Consider the following 21,531-nt stretch of genomic DNA (forward strand, 5'->3'; position numbering starts at 1 on the left):
TGTGTGTGTGTATGTGTGTGTGTGTGTGGTTTTTTGTGTGCGGTTGTGTGAAAGCCAAGCCATTAAGAAAACCAGGCTACTCTCCAAATGCAAAAGTCATAAATCAGGATGTTTGTTTGATTGTTGTTTTCTTTGTCCGCACGGAATGGAAACTGATTTGTGTTGATCTTCTTTTCCCTTTGATTCCGTTCCCTCTGACCGTGATCCTGCCCCTCTGACCGCGATCCTGCCCCTCTGACCGCGATCCCGCCACTCCCTGCCTCAGGCGCTCCACAAATTACAACCTGAGCTGTGTTAGTAGACGGTCTTTGTTTGGCAGACGTTCGCTGAGAAAGACAGGTGTGTGAAGCAACCGTTGTTGGCCTCCTTGGTGCGCACACCCGACCCGTTGGTGAAACAATGCCCACTGTCCTCTTTTTCTTCCTCACTCAGACTACTTCCTTCATCGTCATCCTCCTCCTCCTCACCATCACTTCTTTCATCTCTGGTCATCTGGAGTTGAAAGAAAAAATTATTATTACTGTTTTTTTTACACAAACAGTGTTTATTTGTGATTCACCTTCGCTCAATCAAAACCACTGTGCGTTAAATCCATTCTCTCTAAACCCCTCGGTATAACTGTAATGTCTGATGCCAATGCTTCATAATAAACATACTGTATTTGAATGAAGTTAAATCCATCCAGTGAATCAGGTAAGTCATTCAGGCTTACCATAATAGGGTTTATTGCCTCTCCTTGAGCCATCTGACTGCTCTGAGCCACATTGTGCTTTCCAGAAATATAATTCTGTTAGACACAATACTAAATCACCAATAATTAGGTCCCATGGCAACCTAATGTTGCCTTGTGAGCTTGTGACGGTTGAATAATTGTGTCTGGCACCTTGGCTGTTCACTGCCAGCTCTGTAGTTGACAGGGATCCAGTACCTTTCCAAGCCCAACACAGACACACACAGACACACAGACACACAGAGGTCTAATTGTTCGGTCAGCTAACTTCGACATAATGAGAACAATAAAATAATGAGTACGTTGGAGTTTAAACTAGATCATGAAACAAAAGGGTTAAAGCTGTGGGCAAAATAATTAGAAATAGAACATACATTTTTAATAGGGAAAAGAGATGAACAAAATGAGAACAGACCCTGGAGTGGTCATCTCTACCCACCAGAGAACAGACCCTGGAGTGGTCATCTCTACCCACCAGAGAACAGACCCTGGAGTGGTCATCTCTACCCACCAGAGAACAGACCCTGGAGTGGTCATCTCTACCCACCAGAGAACAGACCATGGAGTGGTCATCTCTACCCACCAGAGAACAGACCCTGGAGTGGTCATCTCTACCCACCAGAGAACAGACCCTGGAGTGGCCATATCTACCCACCAGAGAAAAGCCGCTGAGTGCTAACATCACACGGAGGTCAGTGCAGTTAGGCTTAGGGGTTAGGGTTAGGCCTTTGCGTCTTCCAGCCACATCGAAAACCACTGGCTTCCAATGTGTTTCTACAAAACTGTTCCCCTGGGAAGTCAAGAATGGGCCATCTAGCGAGCCTAAACCACCAGTTAGCGCTGCATGATCAAGCCAGGGCAGTGAAGCAGCTGTAGGCTGGAGCTCTGTGGACTGGAGCTCTGTGTGTTTACAGGAGTGGGTCCCAAAGCTCCGAATGAGCGGAACACTACACCATTTCAGTCACTCAGTTTATTCCAACACCAGCTTGAGATTGATGATTAGCTGACCATATTAAAGAGGTGTTCTCATACTGGAGTGGATCAATGGAAGATGGTGGAATAGTTGGAAAACACTGGCTGAACTTGTCAGGTGGGTATGACTTAACCCTGATCATGTGGTGGCCAGATGATAAACATCATAAAAGAAATTAATGAATAATGCAAGAAAGAACAACAATAGAGCTATGAAAACAAGAGCCACACATTATGTACTTTACTCACGTTGCCGAAGAGGAACTTCTTGACCATGCGAAGTATGAGGTAGGCCCAGAAAATGTGCAGGAACTGCAGGACAACTAGCATCATGTTGAAGAAATAGTAGCCAAAGAACGGGGGGTACTGCAGCGTGGGGTAGACCCAGGTACAGTGGATCAGCCTGGAGAGGCGCAAAAACCACAATGAGGCCTTCGATTCCGTTTTATTTCATTAACCAAAAACAAGAAAATATACTATATACACTGCTTCACGTGTCATGTGGTATATTATAGATTGTCCAGGGCGGGGTTCTTTTTTACTTTTCAAAATGATTTGCTTTTCAATGCATACTGAACTGTTGTGTGGGGAAAAAAGGGTTACCCATAGAATTCAACCTGATTATTTCCATTTAGAAAAAAATCCCTATAAATTAATGTAACCTTCTGGATTAAACTGACAACTAAGAAATTTGGTATCCTGACAATTTGGGAATGAATGGATAAAAATCCATGTTCAATTAAAACAAATACTGTCGTAAAGATGAATCTGTTGCGGAAACATTGGATCACATTCAATAAACACAGAATGGGCTAAAAGTAACGGCCAGCCAAGTGGTGCAGTGGTCTAGGGCACAGGATAACACTACATTGACCTGTTCTATAATGGCCCTGCACATCTGATTTTGGTGGAGGAACGGCTCGCCAAAGTTGACTTGTAAAGTCTGGCTAATCAAAATCTACAGGCAACTTGTTGTTTATAGTCGGTGCTCTCCTCCAAAATGTGTCAACCCGGGACGGTTTGCTCTTTGATAAAGCGGCGTTATAAGAAGCAGCATGGCTTGGTGGACGTATGTTTTGATCTTCCAACTCACCAGGGCCTGCTTGGTATTGCTACCACAATGAAAACAAGGGGAAGGACCTACCTGAACCAATAACATCTGTTTTCACTCTTAGTTGCAAAACCTTTTTCTAAGGTGTAAAATAATGAGTTTCATCAAAGTTCATATTCTCTGTAGAGTGCAGACAACATTGTTTTGTGCACTCGCAAAGGTCAACATCTCTTTGTTTGGCTTTTCATGGTGAAATTAGCTGGTTGATTGTCTCTCACAGGAGAAGAACACAGAACATTGTTGTCAGCAAATATTGACTTCAGTACCAGTACGCATTGACATAGAAGACAAAGACATTCACCTGACAATAATTCAATAACTCCTCCTGTGCCCCAGTTGGATCTCACACGCACACACACACACACACACACACACACACAAACACACACACACCTCCCCTACCACCCACACAGGTTTCAATTGGCTTACCAAAATGGGAAGATGATCAGTCGGGTTACCAGGAACACAATTGCAAAAACAACAAAGAGGCTGTTGCAGGTTTTCGTCCATTTGGCGTAGTTAAACAACTTGGCAGACTGGGTAGAAGACAGAGGAGGGAAACACACACAGTGACTCTCTCTGTGCTATCAAAAACATACTGCCCTTTGATTACGTTCCAAATGACACCATTTTCACAAGTGCACTACTTTCAGACCAGCGCCCTCTAAGGATCAGAGGGCCATTGGGGCGTGGGCCTGCGAGCGCTCTAATTCAATACCTCCTGGCTCTTTGCACATTGCTCAGATGAAAGCGTTACGCGGTTGGTAGGATCAAAAACCTAACCACATGTGAGAAATGCTTTACAAATACACAACACGGGCATTTTGAATGGTTTATAGGGAGGTAAGGACTTTGATGTATCCACGGGCCGCCAAATGCACTGTGCATGACTTTTGATAATATATCACAGTATAATGGCTGTGACGGAGGCAAACCAAACCAGGTGTTCGACATCTTGCAAATACAGTGCTTTTTCTAGGGCTTATAATGAACCCGAAGCATTATAAATTGCTATATAGCGTGGTGCATCCATGCAAGACACTGTAATGGCACGGTGCCCGGGTGAAGTGCCAGTCAAGATAGCTGCGCTTTCCCATGCCCCTTATGGCCTCCATATACTACAGTTTCGTAGGTGTATGTATGCATGTAGGCATTGCTAACATACTCCACCGCGTACCTGAGGCCTAAACGGATATTTAAAAGCTATGTCCACAAGGAGGCAGTACGGCGACAAAACATTTTCTACCTGCCCGGAAATACATTGACAACTATTGCCGATTTTTTGAACATGGTGACAGAGGAGGAGGTATTCTTATTAATATGCCTTAAGAAACACAAACAAAGCAACACAAACAAAGATGGAACATTAGACCATTAAACGTATCCATTGTGTACTACCATTTCGGTGTTTCAGTCTTGCAGAAACTCAGAGGATCTTGAGTATGCAGCCCCACGATATCTGTTGGTATTGCACCTTGCGTATGAATAGCCTACACTTAAGGCCTAGGGAGACGTGCACAAAGGACCGACCAAACGTATGCAGGATATGCGAGGCAGCCATTCTGCGTATGCGTACACGTAGTTAGCATGAAGTATGTTAGCAGCTTCAGTGTAACATGGACAGTTGTGGAGGGGATTAGGATGACGTGGCCTCTAGGGACTGAGGTCAGCTGGCAGTTAAATTTTCCCACATATTCACACACCCAGACCTACACACACCCAGACATACACACAGCCAGACATATACACACCCAAACATATACACACCCAAACATACGCACCCAGACATATACGCACCCAGACATATACGCACCCAGACATATACGCACCCAGACATACACGCACCCAGACATACACGCACCCAGACATACATGCACCCAGACATACACACACCCAAACATATACGCACCCAGACATATACGCACCCAGACATATACGCACCCAGACATATACGCACCCAGACATATACGCACCCAGACATATACGCACCCAGACATATACGCACCCAGACATATACGCACCCAGACATACACGCACCCAGACATACACGCACCCAGACATACACGCACCCAGACATACACGCACCCAGACATACACGCACGCACCCAGACATACACGCACCCAGACATACACACACGCACCCAGACATACACACACGCACCCAGACATACACACACGCACACCCAGACATACACACACGCACACCCAGACATACACACACGCACCCAGACATACACACACGCACCCAGACATACACACACACACACCCAGACATACACACACACACCCAGACACACACCCAGACATACACACACACACCCAGACATACACACACACACCCAGACATACACACACACACCCAGACATATACACACAGACATACACACACAGACATACACACACAGACACACACACCCAGACAAACACACAGAGACATACACACACAGACATACACGCACCCAGACATACACGCACCCAGACATACACGCACCCAGACACACACACACAGACATACATGCATATGTCATATGTTAGCGAACCTCTAGTAAGACATCGGAGGCATCATGAACGAGCATCACTAGGGTTCCTATGCGAATGTAGTTGACACACCAAGAGAAGGACAACAGTATCAGGGTGGCCAAATGGTGGATAATCTGTTCTTTAAAGTCCTGGAGGAGAAAACAAAGACAATCATCCTCATACCTGGATTGATTTTCTTTACAACCACAGCCAAATGGACAGTACTAGGATTTTTTAAGCCTAATTGTGGGCATAAATTATAATTCACTAATAACTTAAGAACCACAATTAATACAAACTTAGAATACTCTATACATTTACATGCATTCTAACCTCTTCCAATTTATATGTACGACACCCATAGGCCACATTTAATGATCTCACTGGGTATTTGAGCATAACTGGACTAGGTGAACTAATATATTGAAAGCAGAGCATCAGATCAATGGGTTATATAGTAAATTAAAGCAGGACTTCAGATCAATGGGATGTATAGTAAGTAAAAACAGAACTTTAGGTAAATGGATAATACAGTAATTCTCTGAGAAAGACCAGAGAGGGACAGTGACACCAGACACGTACCTTCCTCTTGACATCGAATGTGACGCTGAAGAGAAGGGAACCATAGAAGCTCATCTCCAGAATGTAGTACCAATACTGAGACTCCAGCATAGACTAGGAATGGAGTGGGAGACACATTGTGGAGTGAGACAGGAACAAAAGACAAGAAACTTAATGTTGCTTCCTTCTGAAACGCATTTCACTAAGAAAGTTAATGAAATAAAATAAAAAAAAGTGAAAGAGCAAAAAAAGAGAGAGCAAAAAAAAAGAGAGAGAGAATCATGTAGGTAGCAGGAAGTAAATCACAGTCCTTCATAATGGACTGAAAACAAAGAGCTCTCCAACGCCCTGATCCTAGATGAGATCCGTGATACCCTGCTGCATGGTGTTTTACACTCCGCAATTTCACCACTTTCACTGGTAACAGCATGAACGGAGTTGACCTAACAACAACTTACAGGGGTTTGGGTGACTCATCAACATTGTAGACATATGATTTGGGATATGAGGTGTATATGTACTGTATGTTGGGAATAGGATCACGTAAAACAGGGATATGAGGTGTATATGTACTGTATGTTGGGAATAGGATCACGTAAAACAGGGATATGAGGTGTATATGTACTGTATGTTGGGAATAGGATCACGTAAAACAGGGATATGAGGTGTATATGTACTGTATGTTGGGAATAGGATCACGTAAAACAGGGATATGAGGTGTATATGTACTGTATGTTGGGAATAGGATCACGTAAAACAGGGATATGAGGTGTATATGTACTGTATGTTGGGAATAGGATCACGTAAAACAGGGATATGAGGTGTATATGTACTGTATGTTGGGAATAGGATCACGTAAAACAGGGATATGAGGTGTATATGTACTGTATGTTGGGAATAGGATCACGTAAAACAGGGATATGAGGTGTATATGTACTGTATGTTGGGAATAGGATCACGTAAAACAGGGATATGAGGTGTATATGTACTGTATGTTGGGAATAGGATCACGTAAAACAGGGATATGAGGTGTATATGTACTGTATGTTGGGAATAGGATCACGTAAAACAGGGATATGAGGTGTATATGTACTGTATGTTGGGAATAGGATCACGTAAAACAGGGATATGAGGTGTATATGTACTGTATGTTGGGTATAGGATCACGTAAAACAGGGATATGAGGTGTATATGTACTGTATGTTGGGAATAGGATCACGTAAAACAGGGATATGAGGTGTATATGTACTGTATGTTGGGAATAGGATCACGTAAAACAGGGATATGAGGTGTATATGTACTGTATGTTGGGAATAGGATCACGTAAAACATAGGGGTATGGGGACAGTTGGGCTCATGGCCATTATCTACATCCATCTACTTCAAACCCCTAGGAGCGTTGTTGGGTTTTACATAATCCTAGCCTCGCCGTGCCAGCTTGCGTAACTTCATAATTATTTTGATTAGGACTTGGCACCCAGCAAAGATTAAACAGCACCCTCAGCCAGACACTTATTCCCCCACTTGAATAGTTAAATAATCTCACTACTAAATATAGGCCTGTTTGGCTGGTCTGTACAAGAACAAATGTGATTTCTGGGTTTGGGTTTTGGGTTAAACAGGGCATAGAATTGGTGTTAGTTTTAAATGCATGCATTACGGGTTGGGGCTAGGTTTTGAGGAGATGTTAGGTTTAGACATAAGGGCTTCTTTAATGAGGTCTGTTTACTGAGGTTAAGGTTAGATTAAGGTTAAAGTTAGCGTTAGGTTTCGGGTAAGGGAAGAGGGAACATGAATTTCTGTGTTTCCAGGCCCCACTAGGATTGAAAAACAAATGTGTGAGTGAGTGAATGAGTGTGTGTGTGTGTGTGTGTGTGTGTGAGTGTGCTGTATGGGGGCAGTGTGAGAGCTCCAAACTCTAACATGATTCCCGGGTACGTCTCCAGAACACACAAATGCAAGCAGACACACACCTGTTTTGGAAACCCATTCCACACCTCACGCATATCATAAAACCATTCTTTCTGAAATACAAACAAAGGAGCAACAAAAGAAACAAGCAGTTAAATTCATATTAGGTGTATATGGTAAGTGTACTAAAATGCTATTTCCAATCATGTATTGTAAGTATACTTATATAATAAGTGCTACCATTTTAACACACTTCTTACATACACATATTACTATTTAATGGTACAAATACTATATTAATACTCTTTAGTGTAGTGAAGTACAACTTAAGTGTTTTCAAAATAATACACTTAAATACAGTTTTTTTTTTGGCTTGGGTTACCCCACACAACCTTGTAATGTTTTACCTGATGATGTAGACATTACATGTAGAGTTTGGCAAAATTATTTAGACATTACATGTAAAGTGCTACAAATTAGCAGCCTGTGAGTGTTTTCGTTCTGGTGCTAAACGTAACAGAGCTATGTCCAGGTACTGGAACATAAGCTTGAAATCTCTCGGCTCAAGCCATGTTTACTAGCTAGCGAAGACGTGTGTTAGCAGAGAATCTCCAGGTCATGCTCACATCATGCAGGGCCACAAGTCCTCCACTGAACGCCAACAGATAGAACACAAACCTCCAACTGCAGGACAGGACAGAAAGACAGACATGGGATATTAGTGATTGAAAGGTAAAAATGTGATATAAGCATTCTTCCTCTTTCTCACACACACACACACACACACACTTGCAGTCAGACAAAACTCGTTATTTGCTGCATGGACACACATGCAGGCGCACAAACACACCCTCTTATTACCTGGCCTCTCTGAACTTCTTCACTACGCTTGGGCGATCCTGGTTTCTTTTCTTTCTGAACCAGCGCTCCACTTGCCTAACCGACCAGCCACTCTTCTTCGATAGACCGTTTATATCTGCCTAGGAGACACACGTGCGCACACACACACATACACACACCCCCATACAAACAAGTCCATTTCAGAGCCAATTGTGTGGCAAAAACCACAACTGTCAGCTAAACAGCAGGTTACTAACAATTACCTGGCTGGCTATTAATGGAAGTGAGGTGCTTCAGGCAACATCAACTTCCACCTTGTAGAGGAATACATTACAGCGGCTTGCTAGCTAACAATCCAGTCCTTGCCTGTCCTTGTCACGGACAACGTCTTTTGCACGTAACACGGTGTACAGGAAGTTGAATGCAAGCAAAAGAGTCTGCAAGTCAGGCCAATGTTTTGCAGTTATATGTAGAGGATCTCTCACTAGAGATTGGTTTGATTGAGCGAAAGAAGCATTAGCGTGTTTTGATCGGAGGGAGAGCCTGGGTCATCTGGTAGTGTAAGGCCTAGATAATCCCATCAAAGACAGTCTGGTAATATACACAGCATGGGAATGGGCCAAATCACTGATGTGAGGAAATTCACTCCCTCTAACACAGGCAGGGTGAAAGTCATGTGCATAAATATTAACTTCATGACCACATGGTGAGTCATGAACCAAAACGTTTTGCCTGGAGGAAAATAGTTTGGTTAGAGGTCAGTTAGCTGGACCACAGACATGCACATACCCTTGTCTGAGACAACATTGCGCATAGGACAAAAGCCCATTCCCTATATCTTGAGTGTGACACAATTCTTAGGGCTGGACACAAGTGTACTACTGGGCACTTATCCCCAAACAATGTTTGATATTGACACATAAGGTCTAAATGTAAAAGGTGTGTCAATTCCAATATTGACTGTGGGGTTTTACCTGGCCAGGTGTTCTGGAGTGTGACAAGTAGTAGAGTTCCAGGATGGGATTGTGTGCTACTCTCTGTCTGCCCTTCTCCTGGATCCCTGCAGAGGCTGCTAGAGGCGTGCCTATCAGCCTGGGGAACATACACACTCTGATGAAGTGCAATCCATCAGAAGGTTCTCTTCTTATCTTTCCAAAAGTGGTTGAAGGGCTTCTTTTATTTATTTCTTTACATTGTAGTTAACTGCAACCCGCCAACCAAATCTGCACTTGAATTTTCCGGACTAAAACCTTGAATTTTTGAAATATAAAGAAAATTACATCTTTAATGACATATGCAAATATAAGAAATACCTGTGTAAACCAATGATGTTTTGAATTTCAGAAGTAGAACCAGTGAAATGATGATGTCAATTCCCACTGCATCTTTACTGTCTAAATGTTATAGAAGCACCATCACAACAGAAAGTCCATGTGTGTGTTAATGTACTTCAGAAAATCAAATTCTCTTTTCGGGTTCTTTATGGAGTTTGAACTAACATTAGGAGGATCTACATCTCAGTAAAAAGTAGCAAATGCACTCAAACTGTGGAATCGCAAAACAATAAGTGATAAAAGCCATTGAAATATGGTAAACAGATATGTGAATTAGAATCCCCCATATTCACCAATTTCAATACACACACCCATAAATGCACTGTGTGTGTATAGTTGCAAGTGGTTGAAGGAAAAGACATCTAACAAAACACAACCAGAAGCCAAAAAAACACTGTGTTTAGCTTGTTTTGAAAGGTGTGGTAACTAATGTTATTTATCAGCCAAAGATGAGCAGACTTTATTTTGTCTAGTAGCAATGACAATGCTGGCCCTAGGCTTAACTCAGAGGTCTTATATCAACTTATGTACAACAACTGTATGTGGTTAAAACATATTTACTTTCCTGGATCCGGGGGTGTTGTTGAAGGACGATAACCAAACACACGTTTTCATATAATGGTGAGATGGTAAACCAGAGAAGAAGTGAAGCAAGGGGGCTGTAACTCAGCTATCGTTTTTTCCATGATAAGCGGCTACTTTGTTATTAAACTAGGGAGGGGGTTTTGTATGGGAGTCAATGAGAGCGATGAATAAAGTCAAGAAATGATTAAATTGCTATTTTGATATGCAAGGCTTATAGAATTGTATAGAATTTGGAAATGCTTAAATTGCTAGGGGTGTGCTGAATATGAGTGCATATTCAATAAGGGGTGTTTCAGATAAGTCCCTGCGTTCAGTAGAGTGAGATGTTATGCTAGCCTCTCAATTTTCAACAGGGGCTGCATTTGAAGAGTTTTCTCTCAAAGTTGTTTGGATATAACTTGTTGTACTAAATTCAGTTTACTTGTTTCTACCTGAGCATTATGAAACTTTTACTGAATCCAATAAGCCATATGTGTTTAATATTTCCCTTTAATTTTATGTTGACCAAATTCAACACTACATTTTTTTTGTGCATACAGTCCTTGCATGATATAAAAATAAAGTAAAACACCACCTGCTACAGAAGACAGATTTTCTGCACAGTTGGCATTAGTGCCATACACCCTCATCAATGGGGGAGGACCAATATCTTGTCAGTTTCATTGTGAAAAACGTGTCGCCCCTCAGTCTGTTAACTTTTCACTAAGTAGCTCAACTTCAAAAAAACATAATTGAAGTATTTGCAAATAATGCCAATACCTTTAAGAAATTGTTTTCAAATACATAATTAACTCTGAAACAAAGTTAAATTTGATTCTGGGATAGTAAATGTAACTCGGATATACAGGAAATGTGCATTCGACTCTGGTCTGCTGGGCACTTCACGAATACCTTAAAAGAATACCAGAAAAGCAGTCAGTTGTGACCACCACAACTCTATGCAATGTGACACATCTGTTCATTACGCTTATCAGGCAGTTGTGTGGCCAATGGAATGCTGTCCTACTCCCCATCTTTTGTGAGAAGTTGCTGAATATCGTCATAACTGATAAACGACGCCACACACGTCAATCTGGAGCCAATGTGAGGTTAGCATGTAGACCATGGAAGGACTGGAACATTCCAGCAATTGTGTGTAGATCCTCGAGATGTAGGAGCCATGCATTATCACGCAGAGATTTAAGTTATGGTGGCAGATGAATGACTCAGTGGGCCTTAGGATCTTGTCACAATATCTATATGCATTCCATCTGACTTTTGTGTGGGTTGTCTGTATGTTGGCCCATAACACAACCCCACTGCCATCATGGGGCATTCTATTCACATCGTTGACATCAGCATTGAGGTAATATTCTAGGAACATTGAGGGAATGTTTTGTGAGCGCTGGTACAAACGTTGTAAAGATGTCATTATAATATGTTGTGTTAAGGGGAGCTGTCTCTGAGGGTATATATCCCCGCTGACCTCACAACGTTTTTAAATGTTTGTGGAACTGTTAACATCCTTGTAACATCAAAACTGTTTAATCATCAACACATCTGGAGAGATTCTGTCATTAGAACAGTTGGGTAGAATGATGTTCCATATTTATACACAAAACAAATTATTGTTATCGGAACATTTACATTTTCTGTTTGGTTTGATGGGTGGACACATGCAAAAGATCAAACAAACAAACATAAGTACTGAGTACCTAAGCAAGTTTAATTACAACTACTTCCTGTAGCAACCAAGAATGTCTTTCTCATTTTTCGCACAGGTATCTTGATGAGTGGAAATTCTTTGGTATAGGGCAGTTTACCCATCTTGGGGACCCCAAGGTGTGCACGTTTTTCTTTTTGCCCTAACACTCACTCACCTGATTCAAATGATGCCCTACCACTTATACACTTGATTGACGTAACCAACCTTTCATCAAGTCTTTAATTTGAGTCAGGTGTGTGCACCCCTTGGGGTCCCCAGGACCAGGATTGGGAAACACTATATATACCATAGGGGGACTCTAACGCAGAGGTTTGACTATGGTTTTGGCTTAAACATGGTATACAGTATAGCACTGTATTTAATCCGTAGTATGAACCAGCCTAATTTTGTTTTAATGAAAAATGTCCCTGGACCAAAGTATAAAACATTTGTATTGATGTAAACACCTTTCTCTTTCTAATTATTTTGACATTTATTTACATTACGTTACCCCATCTCCGACATTTCGCAGTGCCAACAGTCGGTATATAAAAAATAATTATATTTTAACAGAAGGCCTGCAGGGAACAAAACTACGGTCTTTGCCAAGTACAGGACTTAATATTAGCTTTAATATTCATCCTAGGAAACAGCCACCACACGTTCAACAAGCTCACCATTCAAAGAGGTATCTGACCAGCAGGAAGGCTATGGCGTAGGGGAACGTCACATAGAGGTGTGAAGCTTTGGCATAGACACGGCCATCACGATCCTCCAGGTCCGCCCAGGTCAGGTTGACAGGGAGCCAGACGCGATCCCACCAAAACCACTCGTACAGGGTATCCATCATGGTGACGACGCTGGGGTGAGAGAGAGGAGGACTGATTTAAGGCAGCAAAATGGGTCGACTATGCAAGGGATGTGCATACATTTGTTATATTTTGGGTTGAGTTGATTTAAGTTTGAGATGCATGTACAACATGTATTCTTTTTTTAATTTGTTTTATTACGTTATTGTAGAGCTTTCATATCCAGTCACGTGTTATTACATATTTTTTCCTATTGCACTTTTTTTTTACAGTCTTATACTGTAATTCTGGTGCTTTCGATTGTTTCCATGTCCTTGTCAGTTGTCTCAGTGCAGTAAGACGTAGCATATTAAAAATATTTTGATCCTTCGCTTTTTTCTTACATTGTGTGTTAATACCTAAACTATTTTCTAATGTCAGGGATTCTTTAATATCAATCATTTCTCTCATGGCCTTCTCTACCTCTTCCCAAAAGCTCTTTATTACTGGGCATGTAAAAAATATATGCGTATGATTTGCTTTACTTTCCCCACATTCTCTCCAGCAACCAGCTCCTGCTGCTGTAGTAATTTTTCCCATAATATGAGGTGTAATGAAAAATCTCTGACTTATTTTCCAAGCAAATTCCCTCCAATGTTTTGACTGAGTTATTTTAAAATGATCTTTTAAGGAGTCTCTCCAAGCCTCACCTGAAATATTTATGGATAACTCTTTTTCCCATTTTTCTTTTGCTTTACTCTCCACATTTGTAAATTTTTGCAGTATTTTATAAACATCTGAGAGTTTTCCTGTGCCTTTATTTCTATTTTCTGCCAAATAATGTAGTAATTAATTTCCCATTTTCTCTTCTGAATTTTGTTTAATGTAACTTACCTCCTTACATGTAAATATTTGAAAAAGTGTTTTTGCTCCAAACCATATCTAGAAACCAGGGCTTCATATGTATCTACTATATTTTTAGTAAAACATTGTGAATAAGAAATGAGTCCTTTACTAGCCCAGCCTTGTAAAATCCTATCTGTTCTATTAGGTATAAAATCTGGGTCATGAATCATTTCTCGAAGTTGTACATTCAACATGTATTCTTAAAGACTTCTTCGATATGTCATTCATTTAACCAACTGGTTCCCAACAGTGTGTATTGTATGCCACTGTGCAAATCGAATGCCATTAGATTCAAAGGAACATGCCCTAGGGTCCCAAATGCCCTAACCCAAACATCCACATGACAATAACTTAATGTTGTTACAGTCAAATGCTTTATCACTATTTCTCTGACCATACACATCCAGTCCTGCTACACCTCCAGTCCTGCTACACCTCCAGTCCTGCTACACCTCCAGTCCTGCTACACCTCCAGTCCTGCTACACCTCCAGGCTGTATATCCCAATCACAAATGACAACCCTGTTAGAAATCGGCGGTTAAGTATAGAGGTCAAATAATGTAGGACCCGTATCAAATTGAGGGAGAAGTTCGCTCAAGTTTATTGGAATATTGCAGCACAGATGTCATTCGGTGAAAGTTCCATTATCTTCTCCCTGTAATGTTAGTTGCCAGCTGATATATACATTGAAGGGTGTGTCTACGTAGCAAAGATCAGGTTTCCAAGACAGTAACCCCCATGCCAAATGGTCAATGTAAAACATTCCTGGGGTTAGTAGAGCGCAACCTACAGAGAGATAATCTAAACAGAGAGGTTTCTGTTGTTCTCATTATCTAGGCACATTCACTTCTAAAGAAATGTACATTCATATTGTAATTGTTAATGCTCAGATGCCACAACCCTTACCTTTACCCTTGTAAGCTGTACATCCGAACACCAGCATTGACTACATTTGTCCTTTGACCCCATTACTCACATAAGCAAGGCAAATCAATAAGCGTAGTCATAAAAACTCTACACCAAACGCTGTTATCTTGGCAAGAGCATGGTGGACAAAGTACTAAATGCTTGGGTGCCAGTGACTGCAAAACATTAGAGAGTAGCATTTATTCATTGCTCAGAATAATATTTTTTCCTTGAAACATTCTACCCTAGTTAAAGGTTAGATTTTTCTCAAATTATGAGATCAAGATAATAAACAACAATTACATTTTTTGCAGAGACATTTTGCAGTGCCATCTCAAACTCCATACCATAACTCCAGAGGGCACTGTACATACCTCAGCCTTCTTACCCACCAACCCCAGCCCCGTGCCCAAATGCCCCGCCCATGGGTTTTCAAAGTGTTAACTGTCTCAGCCCTGTTACCCACTTTTCTTTGGCCAGTACATAGCAAGTCACCAACAATAACCCACATATTAAAACCCAACACTATCACCTACATTTCAGCCACAGTAGTTGGACAAACTGTTAACAAATGGACATCAGCTCTATTCATTTACATGTATAAAGTATATGCACCTGTGCTTGAATTCAATAACATCTGAATTTCCATTTTAGTCATTTAGCATTTGCTTCAGTTCAAATATATTCTGAGCTTTTTATTTTAGGCACAATACAAATATTAGCCAGTAATACTAACATATACAGTATCTCACAAAAGTGAGACTCTGAGGAAATTACACTTTTCCACAATGTAAAGTGTACAGCTTGCATAACAGTGTACATTTGTTGTCCCCTCAAAATAACTCAACACACAGACAATAATGTCTAAACCGCTGGCAACAAAAGTTAGTACACCCCTAAGTGAAAATGTCCAAATTAGCCCTTTTCCCTCCCCGGTGTCAAGTGACTCGTTAGTGTTACAAGGTCTCAGGTGTGAATGGGGAGCAGGTGTGTTACATTTGGTGTCATCGCTCTCACACTCCCTCATACTGGTCACTGGAAGTCCAACATGGCACCTCATGGCAAATAACTCTCTGAGGATCTGAAAAAAAATATTGTTGCTCGACACAAAGATGGCCTAGTCTATAAGAAGATTGCCAAGACCCTGAAACTGAGCTGCAGCACGGTGGCCAAGACCAAACAGCGGTTTAACAGGACAGGTTCCACTCAGAACAGGCCTCACCATGGTCGACCAAAGAAGTTGAGTGCACATGCTCAGCGCCATAACCAGAGGTTGTCTTTGGGAAATAGACGTATGAGTGCTGCCAGCATTGCTGCAGAGGTTGAATTTGATGCAGCCGCACACTGCATCAAATTGGTCTGCATGGCTGTCGTCCCAGAATGAAGCCTATTCTAAAGATGATGCACAAGAAAGCCCGCAAACAGTTTGCTAAAGACAAGCAGACTAAGGACATGGATTACTGGAACCATGTCAAGCGGGTGTGGTGGCAACCAGGTGAGGAGTACAAAGACAAGTGTGTCTTGCCTACAGTCAAGCATGGTGGTGGGAGTGTCATGGTCTGGGGCTGCATGAGTGCTGCCGGCACTGGGGAGCTACAGTTCATTGAGGGAACCATGAATGCCAACATGTACTGTGACTTACTGAAGCAGAGCATGATCCCCTCCCTTCGGAGACTGGGCCACAGGGCAGTATTCCAACATGATAACAACCTCAAACACAACTCCAAGACGAACACAGCCTTGCTAAAGAAGCTGAGGGTAAAGGTGATCGACTTGCCAAGCATGTCTCCAGACCTAAACCCTATTGAGCATCTGTGGGGCATCCTCAAATGGAAGGTGGAGGAGCACAAGGTCTCTAACATCCACCAGCTCTGTGATGTTGTCATGGAGGAGTGGAAGAGGACTCCAGTGGCAACTTGTGAAGCTCTGGTGAACTCCATGCCCAAGAGGGTTAAGGCAGTGCTGGAAAATGTTGGTGGCCACACAAAATATTGACACTTTGGGCCCAATTTGGAAATTTTCACATAGGGGTGTATTGACTTTTGTTGCCAGCTGTTTAGATATTAATGGCTGTGTGTTGAGGTATTTTGAGGGGACAGCAAATGTATACTGTTGTACAAGCTGTACACTCACTACTTTACATTGTACCAAAGTGTCATTTCTTCAGTGTTGTCACATGAACAGATATAATCAAATATTAACAAAAATGTGAGGGGTGTACTCACTTTTGTGAGATATTGTATATATAATTATGCAATCAATTATTTTCTGCTTTATATTTGTACATTTAGAACCGTTTGGACATTTAGTTTTTCACTTTGACGTAATGCACTTTTTTGTGGCAAAAACTGATTAAATATGAATTGATTTCATATTGAATACATAATAATTGTGGAATAATCCATGGGGGTTAAAATGTTTGAGAGCCACTGTAAAAGTTTAAATAATTATGCTTTAATCACAGATTGGGATTTGAGGAACAAATGTAATACATTTTGGACAACAGAGCAAGATACAATTCAATCTATTAAGCAGAGCTGGTCAAGCATTAACTTTCTCCACACTGATAACGAGAAAATGATAACGATAGATAGCTGAGGTCCTGAGTAAAAAAAACTCATCAATGCTGCTTGTCCGATGATACCATTTTATGAAATAGGATAACAGTCCTGTCATTTAGATAGTTTGGGTGGGTGTAACCTAGACTCCAGTCAAGTGAACATACAATCATTTTCTTCCCAATGAAAATATTGACAAAGCGGCCTTTGCCCCTTTCTCAAGATCCTTCCCTATGCTTAGTCCAACAAACACACACACCCACCCACAAACACACACACCCACCCACACACGCACACACCCACCCACAAACACACACACCCACCCACACACGCACACAGGAGTGATGAAATCCATGGTTGCAGTCAGGCAAAGCATCCCGGAACAAAAACAAGTAAATCGAGGAAATCTCTAAACCAACAAAAGGTCAAATATTGAACCACATCACAACCACTGATGGTTGGGTTAGACCTTTTGTGGATTCGTTTGAATCCCTGACAGACTGGTTTAGCTAAATGTTGCTGCGTAGATGAAGGTGAAACACAGAGCTGCTGAATGCTGTCTACTGTCAACAATATTAATAGGGGGCCTCTATGACTGTGGGCAGATTATGTTGGCCAGCAGTAATACACTTTTTGACAGATGTAATTTAATGACTTTTCCATTACTTTTCTGTTGCTTTAAACCCAGTGTCCATAGGAAACACTTTGCTCCAGCCTCTCTGTGTACAAATTAAAAACAAGATGCTTAATACCTCACAAAGAATAATAACTGTCAGGGAACTGTACAAAACACTTGTGGTCAACCTTCTGTCTGAAGAAGTATTGGACATGCAGGCTGTAGATTCAGTTTTTTGTAAAATAACTGTTTATAATTAACACATGATTCACTTCACCACAATTAATACAAAATCCCAAATACAAAAATAGTAATTTAAATGTGAATCATATATACAGTATTTTCTATGAATCAACTTTTTGCATGATTTTCATGTTGATGGAAAGTTTTGACAAATAATTGATAAATTGCTATAGTTAACCCGAGCCATTTGGCTAGTTATGGAAGCCAGCTGGTGGTAGTTTGTTAAAGACAATGACAAACCAAGAGCTAGGGTCATAAACACGTTTAAATATGTTTTGAATGATCTACCTAGTTCTGTTGTCGATGTAATTTTCATAGGTTACTTAGCCAATTATATTCTTATTACTTTGACTCCAAAATGACACATTAAGTTTACTAGTCAATACTACTTGGCACAACACAAACTGAAACACAGCACCAAAAGAAATAACAAACACATCCAAACCGTCATTGTGTGCTAAGAGTACAGGATGAAACACTAAACTATTTATTAACTTGACACCCATACTGTCTTTTGATCCCCTAAAATGGGGGTACTACCAACAAAACGTGTTAAAAATCAGGCAGAGTTTGACGAAAAGAACCTCAAGTTTTAAGTTTGAACTTCAACCTCATGCTTACTGTATCATTTCAGGTACAGAAAAAAATATATATACTCAAACTCCAAAAATACCTGTGGACCTCACTGCGTGTGTCTTTGTGACGTTAGCGTGTGTGACAGGGACCTGATACACCTATTGGCACTGTTCTCTTGATATCATACTGATGTCAGCAACTCCCAGGACCCCCTGTGTTGACCTGTCGAGGTAGGAGTGCATCCATACATCTCAGCACCACATTAAATGCATCAGTAACCCCAACAAATCAAAAGACAAAGTCAGAGACAAAGGAAACCAAAAGCCAAACGGATGCAACAACCACAGCAGAAGAATACGAGTTCAAATTGAAGTTGTCTATTAGTTCTGCATCTACACACACAACCTTATCTTGTACAGATCACAGTGAACTGTGACATAATTGCTTTATAATAATATTCCTCACCAAGCCCACTACATACACGCCCTATCTCGAAGAAAGACCTGTATGTTGTTTTGTTTACACATGCCAAATATGTCAGCAAACAGATACAAACTAGCCATCTAATACCTTCCAAATACCTATCTAGAAAATGTACAGCCTTACCGCATCAAATATTATTTTCCCTCTAGACATGACAGTTGACCTTATCCTTTCATCCATACATAGCCATGTCTGACCCGTCAACAGAGCGATGAGCAGTTTGTATAAGGGTTCTACTGATAGAATAGCTCTGATAAGGGAGGCCTTTTGTAGTGTTAGCATTCTGCTGTTGACGATCTGGGGAATCAGTGAATGTCATACATACAGTAACAAAGCACACTCAATTTGCCATCTGTTAGGTGATGTTGCTTATTCTTTCTTACACGCACACACACAGAAAATTGAAGCAATGTTTCCATAACTACAGGGTGTCTATATGTAAACATATTTAAAAGTAAATAATGGTAGTTAAGTGTTTTATCTTGAAACTGTGCTTACCTTCTGTGAGATTATTTTAGTGCCAATTCAACAGAAATAATGCTTTGGCAATCACCACAAAAATAGTAATTACATCGCCATGTAGTTGAAGCACTGATGACTTCATACAACCCATCAAGCCGGACTGCCAGAGATCCTTCACAGTTTGAGTTAAAACAGTTGCAGTTTCATAAACTCAGTGAAGATTATCTTATCAAAGTCAAGGGTGTTCACATGGTTTTCTGAGAGCAAAAAAAGCACAGCCTGAGGTCGAGTATACACTCATTGACCTACAAAGAAAACAGAGGCTCTATTCAATCCAGAAATGTAAGATAGGGCTTAGCTACTCTAGGACAACACACACTCACCAGGATTTCACATGAACTTGGTTCTTACAACACCTCTCGTTGCTCCAGATGGCCTCGGATTGGAAAGTCACTCCTCCGTTAACTAGGACAGGTGTATAAGAAAATAAATCAACAGCACCGTTGCACATCCATTGTATGATCCCCACCACTACTACTCATAGCCCATTCCTCAATACAAACGGTCCAGAGAATACAAGGTCATAGGGAACAGAATACTTCGGGCTCACCTTCCCACCCGGAGTAGGGATACCAGGTGTGGCGTCTCCACACCAGAGTACCGTTGCTCTAATGTTGACGATGGGAAAGCAACAGTCCTTCAATTCAGTGGGCAGACTCTCCCTCCCTCCCTCCCTCCCTCCCTCTTTGTTTGACATTCTTTAAAGGGTCACACCTTTCTCAGGCACAATTGGCCGGGTATTATGGTTTTCTTCCCCTTCCTGAAACTCTGTTGCAGTGTGACGGTGGTGGTGCCCTGCCACTGCTCAACAAAAGAGACAGACAGATAAACAGACAGGTTGGCAGACGGACAGGTAGGCAGGCAGACAGATAAACAGACAGGTAGGTAGGCATAGATAGATAGACAGGTAGACAGGTAGGCAAATTCACAAAGTGAATACACAATTGAAGAGGAGAGGATCACCAGAGAGGTGGAAATTAGTAGTGGCATTGCATTGACTTGTTGAAGTAATATCTGGATGAACTGAAAGGTGTGTGCCAAAAGCAAACATCCATACTCATGTGTGTTTGTGTGTATATACATGTTATACTAACCTGGTGTGGACTTCTAAACCATTCGCTTGTGTCCAAAGAAAAACCTATCTGGGTTAGGTTAAGGCAAAAAATTACAATTTGGTTCAGGATTAAAATTAAGTTTAGGGATTAGTGGTTGATTTATATTTAAGATTAGTGATAGATTGTGGGTATAGGTTTTTGGGATTAGGGTTAGAGTTAGGGGAAATAGGATTATGAATGAGAATAACTTGTGCCCCAGAAGGATAGATTCCTAAAATGTGTGTGTGTGTGTGTGTGTGTGTGAGAGAGAGAGAACAAGTTTTACTACATACTGTATCTCACAAAAGTGAGTACACCCCTCACATTTATGTAAATATTTCAGTATATATTTTCATGTGACAACCCTGAAGAAATGACACTTGTAAAATGCTACAAAGTAAAGTAGTGAGTGTACAGCTTGCATAACTGTGTAAATTTGCTGTCCGCTCAAAATAACTCACACACAAACACATAGCCATTAATATCTAAACTGCTGACAACAAAGGTAAGTACACCCCTAAGTGAAAATGTCCAAATTGGGCCCAATTAGCCATTTTCCCTCCCCAGTGTCATGTGACTCGTTAGTGTTAC

At 41.2% G+C, this 21,531-nt stretch overlaps 1 protein-coding gene across 8 annotated transcripts; it reads right to left on the reverse strand.

Moving 5' to 3' along the window:
• cers3a (ceramide synthase 3a) lies at window positions 1–20,479 on the reverse strand. 8 transcript variants are annotated; one of them, XM_020053341.2, is made up of 13 exons: window positions 20,397–20,479; window positions 20,170–20,251; window positions 14,342–14,435; window positions 12,926–13,108; window positions 9,620–9,737; window positions 8,667–8,785; window positions 8,432–8,489; window positions 7,868–7,918; window positions 5,916–6,008; window positions 5,354–5,482; window positions 3,243–3,349; window positions 1,952–2,105; window positions 1–492 (listed from the first exon to the last, which is right to left on the reverse strand). In XM_020053341.2, exons 4-13 carry the CDS (start codon window positions 13,096–13,098, stop codon window positions 295–297), a joined length of 1,200 nt encoding a protein of 399 aa, XP_019908900.1. In that variant the 5' UTR covers window positions 13,099–13,108; window positions 14,342–14,435; window positions 20,170–20,251; window positions 20,397–20,479; the 3' UTR covers window positions 1–294. The 8 variants fall into 8 exon arrangements, with proteins under 8 accessions (XP_019908900.1, XP_019908898.1, XP_010875048.1 ...); XM_020053339.2 differs by having other exon boundaries at window positions 14,337–14,435; XM_010876746.4 differs by lacking the exon at window positions 14,342–14,435.
• Between the last annotated feature and the right edge of the window lie 1,052 nt (window positions 20,480–21,531).

This window comes from Esox lucius, chromosome 2, assembly GCF_011004845.1.
Source record: "Esox lucius isolate fEsoLuc1 chromosome 2, fEsoLuc1.pri, whole genome shotgun sequence".
NCBI classification, from domain to species: domain Eukaryota; kingdom Metazoa; phylum Chordata; class Actinopteri; order Esociformes; family Esocidae; genus Esox; species Esox lucius.